This window comes from Pavona decussata, unplaced genomic scaffold, assembly GCF_977016875.1.
Source record: "Pavona decussata unplaced genomic scaffold, jaPavDecu1.1 SCAFFOLD_127, whole genome shotgun sequence".
Lineage (NCBI taxonomy): Eukaryota > Metazoa > Cnidaria > Anthozoa > Scleractinia > Agariciidae > Pavona > Pavona decussata.
Window position 1 is genome coordinate 1,045,760 of NW_028145541.1, and position 11,166 is coordinate 1,056,925.

The following is an 11,166-nucleotide window of genomic DNA, read 5'->3' on the forward strand; positions in this document are numbered from 1 at the left end:
CTCTTGAACTTATTTGGTAACAATAACCAAATATGGGTGAGAATGCTCCGTTGTTGGATTCAAGATGGCGGCTTCCTGTGAGTTTTTCTTTGCGGATAGAAAGGCCAGGGTCTTTTTGTCGCTCCTTCTCCTCGTAGCCTGTGATCAGGCGTCCAATTTGTTTCCTGCATCTGAAAGCAAAGAAGCTGGGCTTCCACACGCACGGTAGTTTCAATGTTTTAATGTAACTATATGTGTTTTCTTTTATACAGCGTTTCGAATCGCGCTCATTCAGCTGGCTGTTTCTTCAAACAAAGCTCAGAACTTACTGCGAGCTAAGGAAAAAATCAAGGAAGCAGTTTCTAATGGGGCGAAAATTGTTGCGTTGCCGGTGAGTATTTCCCATTCCTCTGAAAATTTTAATTTAGCGCTCTCATTGGAGACATCCCTTGGGTGGGTGGGGTGCAGAGATGCCAACCTCTGAAGATCTGAAATCTGGAGATTTTTTCTTCTGAGCCCCCCCCCCCTTATCACCCTACCCTCCCCCCTAAATAAAATTGATGCACTTACCCCCCCCCCCCCCCAAGTTGGCACAAAATTTGTAGGGCACTGGAGCTTTTTCTGTCCTGCTTTTTAATTGGTTGAACGTTTGTCCAATCAGAAAGTCGTTTATATTGCAATGATGACAAAAGCGTATTTTCTTTGGTTTCCGTCAAAGTTTGTGGCAGACTGGTTAAAGCAGGTATGCAAATGCAGCCATGACACAATATTTCTTAAATTTATGGAACATTTGAGTTGAAATACTAGCCTATTATGCAAATAAAACGCCAAGTCGCTTTTATCCGGGAGGTTTAGTCATCCGTACGGGAGACCGGGAGATTCGTTCCGTATCCGGGAGACTCCCGGATAATCCGGGAGAGTTGGCATGAGTGGGGGTGGGGGCGGGGATAAGATTCCAATTCAGATCATGGCCTTTCTTAAGGGAAAAGGGGTGTGAATATTGAACTATGCATTAACTAGGAGAGCAAGTTTTAAATTTCTTGGCAAATTACTTTATCAGGAATGTTTCAACTCACCTTATGGCACCCAGTATTTTGCCGACTATGCAGAGGAAATCCCAGGGGAGTCTACAAATATGCTGTCGTCAGTGGCTAAAGAGACACAGTGTTATATCATAGGAGGATCCATACCTGAGAGAGATTCTGGCAAGCTGTACAACACTTCTACTTCATTTGGTCCTGATGGAACCTTGCTTGCTAAACACAGAAAGGTTAGTAGTAACAGCTGTCCATATTTTAACAGTTATTCCACATATGTAATCTCTTCGTGGCTGAGCTTATAACGAACTGTGGACTGCATGCCCTGTTGGAACTCTTATTTTGTGGTAGCAGGGATAACGCAGTGGTGAGAGCACTCACCTCCCACCAATGTAGTCTCCTTTGCAGCCGCTCGGGCCGTAGTCATGCAACGCTTCCTGTCCCCGGCCCGAGCGGCTGCGAAGGAGACTACCACCAATGTGGTCCAGTTCGTTTCCTGGACTTGGCATTATATGTGGGTTGAGTTTGCTGTTGGTTCTTTATGGTTTGTCAGACGGTACGGATCATCAGGACCATATCTATTTTTCTATATTGGACAACCCTCTAACGTAATGTTGCCTAATAATTTATTTATTTATTTATTTATTTATTTTATTTTATTTTTTTTTTTTATTGTTTTTATTTTTTTATTTTCAGGTTCACCTCTTTGATATTGATGTTCCTGGAAAAATTCGCTTTCAAGAATCAGAAGTTCTTTCTCCTGGAAATCAACTGACAATGATGGATACATGTAAAGACACAAGTTTACGTTTATTCTTGAGTTGAGTTTTCATTGAGTGATTTTCAGCTGACTCCATTTTAATTTTATTTGTCTGCAGCTCTGTGTAAAATAGGAATTGGAATCTGCTATGACATGAGATTTCCTGAGATGGCCCAAGTTTACACTCAGCAAGGTCAGTGAAGTAAGATGAAGGACATGCACGAAACTATTCACATCCCATCTTCCCTGATGGCACAGTATATTGCATGCCATCATTTTATTCATAATCTCCACCAGCAGTTCCATTCATTGTTTTCAAATAAAAAAGAAGTACTCCTGGTAGAGGTATAGTGGTGTAGTGGTTCGCGTGTCAGACTTTTGATCAGAGAGTTGGTGGTTTGAAGCTATGTTTCTCTGCAATACTTTGTTGTTTCCTTAGACAAGAAACTTTGTTCCACATTGTCTCTTTTCACTAAGGTGTATAAATGTGTACAAACGACAAGCTACTGGGGGTAACCCTGTGATAGACTAGCATCCCATCCAGGGGACATAGCAATACTTCTAGTAGCTTCATGCCACAGAAAGTGGGTTATGCTCAAGTCTCATAGGCCACTTAGGCTCAAGTGCGATTTTACCTACTCCAGGTATAAAACAATGATGTTATTGCAGGTTGTAAGCTGTTATTTTACCCTGGAGCATTTAACATGACAACAGGACCAGCTCACTGGGAACCACTCATAAGAGCAAGGTATTTTCCTCACCCTTAGAAATAAGGTTAATTAACCCTTTAAGACCTAATAGTAACCAGCATGTAGGTTTTTGCCTTACTATATCACTAACTGATTTACTAGTAAAACATACATGAAGAAATAATATAGGAAGTGATCAACAAAAATAGATGTCTAGGTATTGAACAAATTCTCCTGAAAAGCATCAGTGGATGAGAACATCCATGTTGTTAAAGAGTTTTGATACAAGAACTTTTTGCACTAAAATTTACAGCACCATCTTGAAACTGGGACCAACAGCCTGTAATAGTACAGTATTTGTATGGTACAAAGCAGAGGTTGATAATTTCACACAACATTTGAACTCTGGACAAATGGTGGTTGAAGAATGTGCTGGAGTTGCACTTAAAAGTGTGCAACAGCAACTTTAATTTTCCAGTTTTGTCAAAGTCCTCAAAGTCTATTCAGGATAACCTTACAGACAGCTGTTTGGAAAATCATTGATAGGGAGCATTGAGGAAAGCTCAGCACTACATGTATCTCTTGCATTGCGGCCTGCAAACAATGTAGTAACAATACTAGAAGTCATTTGTTATCTCATTCTAATACATGTACAACATACTAAAGCACATATTTTATGTTCAGTTATGATACAAAATTAAAATGTTTTTCTTTTTTCCGAATCTCCAACAGGGCCTTGGACAATCAGGTATACATTAGTACTTGTCTAGTACATCAGAAAAAAAATTAACATGGCTTGAGGCTAATGGTAGCCAGCTAGCCACAGACTAGCAAAAATTCAGTTTCAGCTAGTGAGGTTTGCTCTTTCACTAGCCATTTTGGCTATTAAAAATTGTAGAGCACTGTAAGGTCAAACAAAAGTGACAATATTTGTGCAAACCAACAGAAGAGAAACTACATGTAATTAAAAGAAAGACTGTTAGCAGATTTCATAGACTTCACTGCTTTAATTACACAAAAAGTTAAAACAACAGAAAAGGAAACAATTCACTTTTCCAAGTTTTCCTTGTTACAAAAAAAGACAAATGGCAGAATCTGCTTCCCACCACATGTAAATAAAAAGTTTGTTTAGGCTTGTAAAATCAGGCCTGTTTCTAGCCACTTGGGTAGTGAGCTAAAAGGTTAGTCTCAAGCCCTGTTTTTAGATAAAGTTTCACACTGTTGTGCTTTGTTAATATCTATGAGTTATTTAACCTTTGTCTTGTGTAATCATTTTCAGTTGTATGTGGCAGCCGTATCGCCAGCCAGAGATGAAAAAGCAACTTATGTTGCTTGGGGTCATAGCACTGTTATAAATCCATGGTATGTGCTCACTTGCAATTTACCAGTAGTAAAAACACTCCTTCTTTTTGAAGGCAAAGCCCGAGAGTGAGATATGTGGGATCAAACTCAGCTACAAAAATGGAAATCAGAAATCTGCAAAATTTGCAAAGTGATGACATTGCATTTTTAAACTAAATTTGGAAAATTATGGGGGTGTATAACATATTCCAAAAATGTCTCTTTGGCAAATATCAGCATCTTGCTCAGGGGTTTCATTAAGGACAGGGTTCCAGGTAAATTGACCGCCTGTGAACATGACTTTGTCCAGCTACCTTTAACATCTTATCTGACTTTTTCCATGAAGAACATATCCATGACCGCCGACTGGTTAGCTCAGTTGGTAGAGTGCCGCACTACCGTGCAGGAGGTCGTGGGTTCAAACCCCGGCCAGACCACCTTTCAGGGTCTTTAAATAACTGAGGAGAAAGTGCTGCCTTTGCTCTGACATCTGCAAATGGTTAGACTTTTTAGTCTTCTCGGATAAGGACGATAAACCGTAGGCCCCATCTCACAACCCTTGTTTGTATATAACTCTGTGGGCGTTAAAGAACCCACTCACTGTTCGCAAAGAGTAGGGGCCGTAGTTCCCGGTGTTGTGGTCTGGTGTTTGTGTGTATACTCACATGGTGGGTGCATTTGATCATCACATCATGTTAAAAATGCGTGTTACAAGTATTAAGTATTCAGTATTCATGTTAACTATCCGCCCAATTGTACTAACCTTTTGCCTGCTGTTCAAAATCTTAATGAAACCACTGCTTGTTTACATGTTAGGATGAAATACTGGCACTATTATGCTCTGGTGACTCCATCCTTGTAGTCCATACCTAAAAGGGTCTTACATTGAAGGTCAACATTTCCTGGGGGGTTTTCAGGTACCAAACATTTCATAGACTGGGGTCTTAAATTCTGAGCTATTTGATTCTACATATTTTTCTCCGGCAACATCCCTGGACCCTACAGTGAAGATACTAACAGTATTGGATTGTTAAAGCTGAGTCTTGTTTATTGCTTTCTTAGGGGTGAGGCGATAGCTAAAGCAGACCACACTGAGCAAATCTTGTATTCAGACATAGGTAAGCTATAGATCTTTTTCATAAATGGTTGTTCACATCAGGATTAAGCTCTTTCAGGATCAGCTTCATGAAGTTTGTTTGAAGAAGAGCCAACAGGCCTTCTTCATCTGTTTCTTCCTCAAGCTCAGTTGTCAAACTCACTGATTGTCATTGCTTTCTGTTTTAGATCTGAATTATCTGGAACAAATTCGAGCTCAGATTCCTGTCCAAAAACAAAAGAGGGAGGATCTGTACAAGTTGCAAATGGTATCTTGAAGCTTACAGACTATATGTCTGTAAAAAGTAGCTGTTGTGCATTGCATCAATAGCTTTAGTGTAACAGGTATGCAGGACAGAGAGAGGTGTTACCAGGCTAATAGCTGGACTAAGGCAGTTAAATCTTAGGTTAGTTTGAAGGAAGGAGAATGATGGGTGTGGTTGAACCAAAGCGGTTGATTCAATATAAATTGGGGTTTGGTACCTTCTTCAGAAGTCTGTCATAATGTAGAAAACTCTGGGAAAAAGAAACGTTGATTTTGTAATACATTTTAATGTATAGAAAAAATGGAATGTATTTGACAAGTTTTAAAAACACAAAAAATAAAATAACTTATAAGTAAGAGGAAAAGTTGCTAAATAATGCTAACTCAGAGTCCCAACTTTAATCCTGTTTACTTTGGTACGTACATTTAGCAAGAATTAATGGGTGTACTTTTGGTGTTGGTTCATACCATATTTCCTCCACTAAACCCCCCAGGGGTGGCATAGTAATAATTATAGTAATTTTTAAGGTCTCACAAGGGGGTGGGGGAAGGGGGCTGTGTGAGTAAAGTGTTCAAAATTTTTCGTGAATGTCATCTTACTAATAATTATTAGTGATTCAGTCTTGTGAGGTAATGATTGCTGTAACAGACATCAAGCGATTCACAGTTGAGTTTTGAACCAGGGTTGGCGGGGAGAGAGAGGGGAGAATCATTTAACTTTTTTCCCTGAAAGAGGGGATAAATGGAGTCAGGGAGCTAAACAGAGGAAAAATTATAATTTATAATACTAGGAAATAGTATCTTATTGTCTGAACAAACCATGCTAACACACCAAATAATTTGTTAAATGTTGACCAAGACTTGCAGTATGACTACACTTCTGTTAACCCTTTAGCCCTAACAGTGATCATCATCAAACTTCTCCTTATAATATCAATGCTAATTCAACCCCTGAGGTCTTGAGAATTAAGGACATGATTACCTAAGGTGAATTTTTTTGATACTTTAATAACTTCTGCACAGTACTTTTATAAGAAAAATAAAGGATCAAGATAGGAGAATTTGTTCTTTAATATCAGGGGTTAAAGGGTTAATCCCCAGCCAAAAGTTCCAACATGGGAAGTGTTTGTTGGATGGCATTGTTGGTTAAATGGCTAAACTTTGCAACCTGGTGCATCCAACAACTTAAAGTTTTAACCAAAATATTTGATCCGAAAACGAGAAATTCATTCAACAAACAGATGTTGTCCTAACATCATCAATCATGCGTTTAAAAAAAGTTGTAACATTTTGGACGAACGAAATGTTCGCCACCTGCATTAGGACGTTTAACTAGGACCTTAGAAGTAGATAAGTGTGGTGGGAAAATCATTATAAGTATTTCCGATATTCAAGTAAAATAACTATTATGATTAGTTAAAGACAAAATAAAAAGAGTGATTTGTGCAGTGTCTGGAGAATAGTTTTCTGTCAAGTCTTTTTAAAGCCTAAAAATTGGTTTTCTGACCTTGCATATATCAACTCTGTAGTAACCGTACTGAAAAGTCACTTTTTTGACCAAAAGGTTTTCAGTACACCCGTCTTGCAGCTGCGTCTAGCGCTGTCTGTACTTGATTTGTTTGACCGTTGCAATTTAAATTTGACGAAAAAAAGAAAGTTATCTGGAAGAAATTTCCAACATTCTCTCAAAAAAAATTGGACAAGTGATTTTATGTAAAATGCAAAATTTAAAAATCGCTAATTTAATATTTAGTTAACCTTTTCCTCCAATCACTAATGTAAAATTCAGTTAACTTTTCCTCTAAAAACCAAAAAGCCTACTGTAAACAGTGGTAGATTGTACATGTTTGTTTCATGTAACTAATCCATCAAAAAAAAAATAACGAAGAATTAACAAGACTAGTTATGATTGGTCGTTCCCCATGTTTCTCCAGTGACGACAACTGTTTACAACGACCTCCTTTTACCGAGATCACTAAAATCTTTCGTGGAGGGGTGGAGGATCGCTAAATAGCGTTATCGCTGTCGATACCAAGTTGTTACAAATATTCTCTATAATATAAAGTACCTTATTACAGGGAAAAAATTAACGCGAATTAATAGAAAATTTAGTTTGAAATAAGGATGATTAACACGAACGAGATGGCTAAATTGCCAAATGTAGGACATTCATCAACGTGAGCTCGGTGATTTCGTATCCAACCAAGTTAGAAATTGTCGATAATTCCAAAGCCGTTTTGTCCCAAATACACCGCAGAATGATGCTGAGAAACACACATTTCTCATACCTATAGTAACACGGGATTTCTTGAAATATTGAACGTACTTTCCTATAATAAGACAAATGGGTCTGTCTCTGTGTCGTCAACATCTTTGGCCTACATTTTGTCCTTAAAATAACCACTCTTCAAGTCCTAACAGTGATCAGCATCAAATTTCTCCTTGTAATATCAATGCTTATTCAATCCCTGAGGTCATGAGAATTTAAATTATCATCACCCCAGGTGACTTTTCTTGATATTTTAATAACTTCTCCCCAGTATTTTAATAAGAAAAGTATGGGGACAAGATAAGAGAATTTGTTCTTTGATATTAGGGGTTAAGAGGGTTAACCTGCGTTTTTATCTTCTGTACTTTTAGGTTACTTGAAAAAATACCCTAAAGAAAAAAGATTTCCCCAAAAGTGGTCGTAATAACCAAACTATCTTCAAAAATATTTCAGTCCATTACAAAAGTAACCACTGTGTTATTAAAAAAATAACAATAAAATCTGCTACTTAATTTAATCCAATTCTGGATTTCTGTCCAGAATATTCTTGCGCCTCCAAAAAAGACATCCGTTCACCAATATTCTGTAGACGAGATATCAGAAGTTATCACTATTTGTTGAAACTCGTAAGTGAAAGTCAACATGAACAGAAGCATTCCTCCACACATGCTCCACTCAGCGACACTGGAAACCACGTGAAAGAAATATCCGGGATCTTTAGGACCCCACTTGAGTTTGGCCAGGAAATGATATCGAGGCCGCACTCGGTTCCAGTCCATATTGGCTTTGGTCTGAAAGACCACAAATGTTATCACGCAGAAAGTTATCGTTAGAGCGAGCATGGCTCTTGAATGGCACACCGCTGAACTATTGATGACACCATGGTCTCGTAGTTTATATGACATTGCGCATTGTAACCAGCAAAACGCGAGACCGCTGATAAAAGCTGTCATGGCACCTATGTCATGGATCGACCAGTCCTTGAAAAGAGGGGAAAACAAGTTAGTATCGGTAGCTTATCGCTGACTGTAGAGGAATTATTGCTGATCTAAGACATAGCTCTCGAATTATTAGTATCATCGCAAGAAAATAAAGTCGTGAATAAGTAGCCCCAAAAGTCACAGTAATCCCGGGGGGGGGGGGGGGGGGTGGGACTCCCATATAAAAATGACCAGGGTGGCCGTCAGAAACTTTGAAAAGAACCCGTAAAAGGTGCCTGAATTCTTTTTTGTGGGCGTGGTGCCAACTCTAAAACAATACACTAACTGACACTGACAGTTTTTAATAACAATAAAGACTATTCCTTCGAATGCCTTCGATTTTTAGTTCCTCTCTAAAAGCTACCATCATACCTCTGACGGAAGTCATTTTAGATTTTAGCACCCCAAGGGGTACCAAACTACGAATTTTAACCCCTGAAAGGTACGGCTATAACCCCTGTCACTTTTATATGGGAGCCCCCCCCCCCCCCCCCAACAGGACAATAATGAGCCTTACAAACCAAGTAAGGCAGCGCTTTAGTTTGAGAGCTGAATAACATTTAAGTCGAACAGAGTAGAGTGGATTCTTGTGTGCCACCTATAAATCAGCTAAAAAAAGCTTAACCCCGCTATTCGCCATGTGTTTCGATATAATCTCCAGGCTGAAAACTGGGCCCAGTTGTTCAGAGGCCGATTAAGCTAATCCAGGGCCTGGCTTTACGTGAATTTTGATTCGAGTATATTTACTTATCCATAAGGATTCGTCCAAAAGATTTTGTCCCTAAGTTTTGCCTTAGACTTTTCTTTACCATTAGCTTAAAATGAGCCTTTAAAATCATTTTTAAAGAGCGAGATGAAAACCTCGGCTAACTTTTAATCGTGGATTAGCGTTAATCGGCTTTCAAACAAACGGGCCCTGATGTTTTAGTGGTCGGCAGCAATCTGGCCTGCATAAGAGGCGTTCGTTAAGCTCGTCCTTTACGCTGGGCTAAATAAACGCCTGTCTTGCGTCTAGCAGGAATATATAGAACGATTTTCAAAGTCAGAATATTCAAAGCAAATTTCAACGTTCACAAATAAAAGAATTCGGCAGCATACCTTCCCGATTTCAAAGTTTGCCACAAAAGTCATTCCAACTCCGGCCAAAATAGCCACCACAAAAGCTAGCTTATTAAGGCGACATAGTTTGACGTTCTCCTCTCTACATTGCTGAGCTACAAGCTTATACTGCATGAAACGGACGAACGCATTCGAGATGAACAGAAACGCAGAGAGATTAGCCAGCTCTCTGAAAACGTACTTCTCTGGATATAACACTCCAGTCTCGCTAATGGCTGGAAGAAACGGATAAATGTGTCCATAAGAAAGAGCCACACAATATGAAGATATCACAGTTACTGCACAACAGATCGCCAGTAAAATACACAACCATCCTAATCCACACAACCATGGCATTCTAGCTTATAATTCCACGCCAGAGATATTTCTTGTCACCTCACGCGCACCTGTGAGGTGTTTACGATGTAGAGTTTTTAATACCAGCTTGCGTTGCGGTTTTAATCGCCAGTCGCTGTAAGAAGAACTTCCGTCTTAAGTTGCGAAGGATAGATGCTTGACAGGTAATTTTTCACAACAAGACAAGTCGCGGTGGTTTGTATCTGCGGCTTGCTTTACTGTGAATGGCATTTTGAGTAACCAGGAAAAGAATGCGCTCAATTCCTCAAAACCAAAGGGCTTTTTTTGGCCGGTACCAGAACCTCGTAACGCTTCTAGTTGTAACACGAACAAGGCGACACCTTTTCTTGACTAGCCTCTGATGTGGATTTAAAACTAACGCGGAATCTGAGAAAACATCAGGATTTTAGCGAGTACAAGATAATTCCACGCATTGTTATGTTTTTGGTTCAGTGACATCACGCGCAAATATTACAAGCTCTTCAATACGTTTTTCCACAAAACACCCGTTTAAAAGCATTGATGCGTATACTTTGCTTACAGTGATTTACTTTTGCGCAGCCTCTCCTAAACTCAATTTGATTTTTTTTTTTTTTTTTTTTTTTTTTTTTTTTTTTGTCCTTACAATACGGAACGATTTTCTTTTCTTTTTTTTTTTTTTTTTTGTTAACAATGTAGTTGTCCAATTTCGTTTTGGTAACAGAATTGCCAATTCTTGATCACTTGGTTCATTGAGCCGTGATGAAAACCTGTTCTATGGTCAGCAGTCGAGACCGAATACTTATGCGCATATTTAACATACTCGGTTGCGCTGCATACTCGCTTCTCAAAGCCTGCCTTTAATTAAGGACGGTGCCTCCTTCTCTTACTGCGCATATGTTCTGCGCATCTCGAGATACTCGGGTTTCCTATAGCATAGTTAATTGAAGGCAATGGTTATGAAACCTGACAAACGTCTTTGTTTTATGTTTTTGTTTGCCTTTTTGGCCTTGACCCTGCACAAACAACAAAAGAATTTGGAATGTGTTGGAGCAACTGGCCCATCGAAACGTTTTTGTTAAGATATTCAACTGTGGTGTGAATGTTAAAACAAAGGATTATGCAGGGTCGCGGCCCTTCCAACATAAATTGCAGAACCATTGTTTTCATGGCAAGGTTTCATAACCAGTCCCTCAATTAACTATGCCTATAGGTGGTGCCTACTAATACAGGGATATTTTTGCGAGGTTTAAAACTATGCGGAGAAAGCAGAAATTAGCAAGTGCTCTTGGTATCCAAAAGAAAATTTGGATAACC

The 11,166-nt window shown here is 39.1% G+C and overlaps 2 protein-coding genes across 2 annotated transcripts; one reads left to right on the top strand and one right to left on the bottom strand.

Annotated features, from left to right (window-relative positions):
- The first annotated feature begins 38 nt into the window (after positions 1-38).
- LOC146469087 (omega-amidase NIT2-like) lies at positions 39-6,617 on the top strand. The gene is made up of 10 exons (XM_085123712.1): positions 39-77; positions 252-370; positions 1,040-1,249; positions 1,713-1,806; positions 1,895-1,969; positions 2,446-2,524; positions 3,198-3,213; positions 3,745-3,827; positions 4,869-4,924; positions 5,091-6,617. The coding sequence occupies exons 1-10, from the start codon at positions 65-67 to the stop codon at positions 5,177-5,179; spliced, it is 834 nt and encodes a 277-aa protein (XP_084979838.1). The 5' UTR covers positions 39-64; the 3' UTR covers positions 5,180-6,617.
- LOC146469088 (DNA damage-regulated autophagy modulator protein 1-like) lies at positions 5,265-10,442 on the bottom strand. The gene is made up of 2 exons (XM_085123714.1): positions 9,514-10,442; positions 5,265-8,415 (listed from the first exon to the last, which is right to left on the bottom strand). Exons 1-2 carry the CDS (start codon positions 9,868-9,870, stop codon positions 8,008-8,010), a joined length of 765 nt encoding a protein of 254 aa, XP_084979840.1. The 5' UTR covers positions 9,871-10,442; the 3' UTR covers positions 5,265-8,007.
- Positions 10,443-11,166: the final 724 nt, after the last annotated feature.

What these genes read in the sequence shown, in the direction of transcription:
- LOC146469087 (XM_085123712.1), top strand. An exon ending in CGAAAATTGTTGCGTTGCCG is followed by an intron (nt 371 to 1,039) that starts GTGAGTATTTCC and finishes TTACTTTATCAG; the next exon opens with GAATGTTTCAACTCACCTTA. An exon ending in AATCTTGTATTCAGACATAG is followed by an intron (nt 4,925 to 5,090) that starts GTAAGCTATAGA and finishes TTTCTGTTTTAG; the next exon opens with ATCTGAATTATCTGGAACAA.
- LOC146469088 (XM_085123714.1), bottom strand. Translation starts at nt 9,870, where the DNA reads ATGCCATGGTTGTGTGGATTAGGATGGTTGTGTATTTTACTGGCGATC. An exon ending in CAAACTTTGAAATCGGGAAG is followed by an intron (nt 8,416 to 9,513) that starts GTATGCTGCCGA and finishes CCTCTTTTCAAG; the next exon opens with GACTGGTCGATCCATGACAT.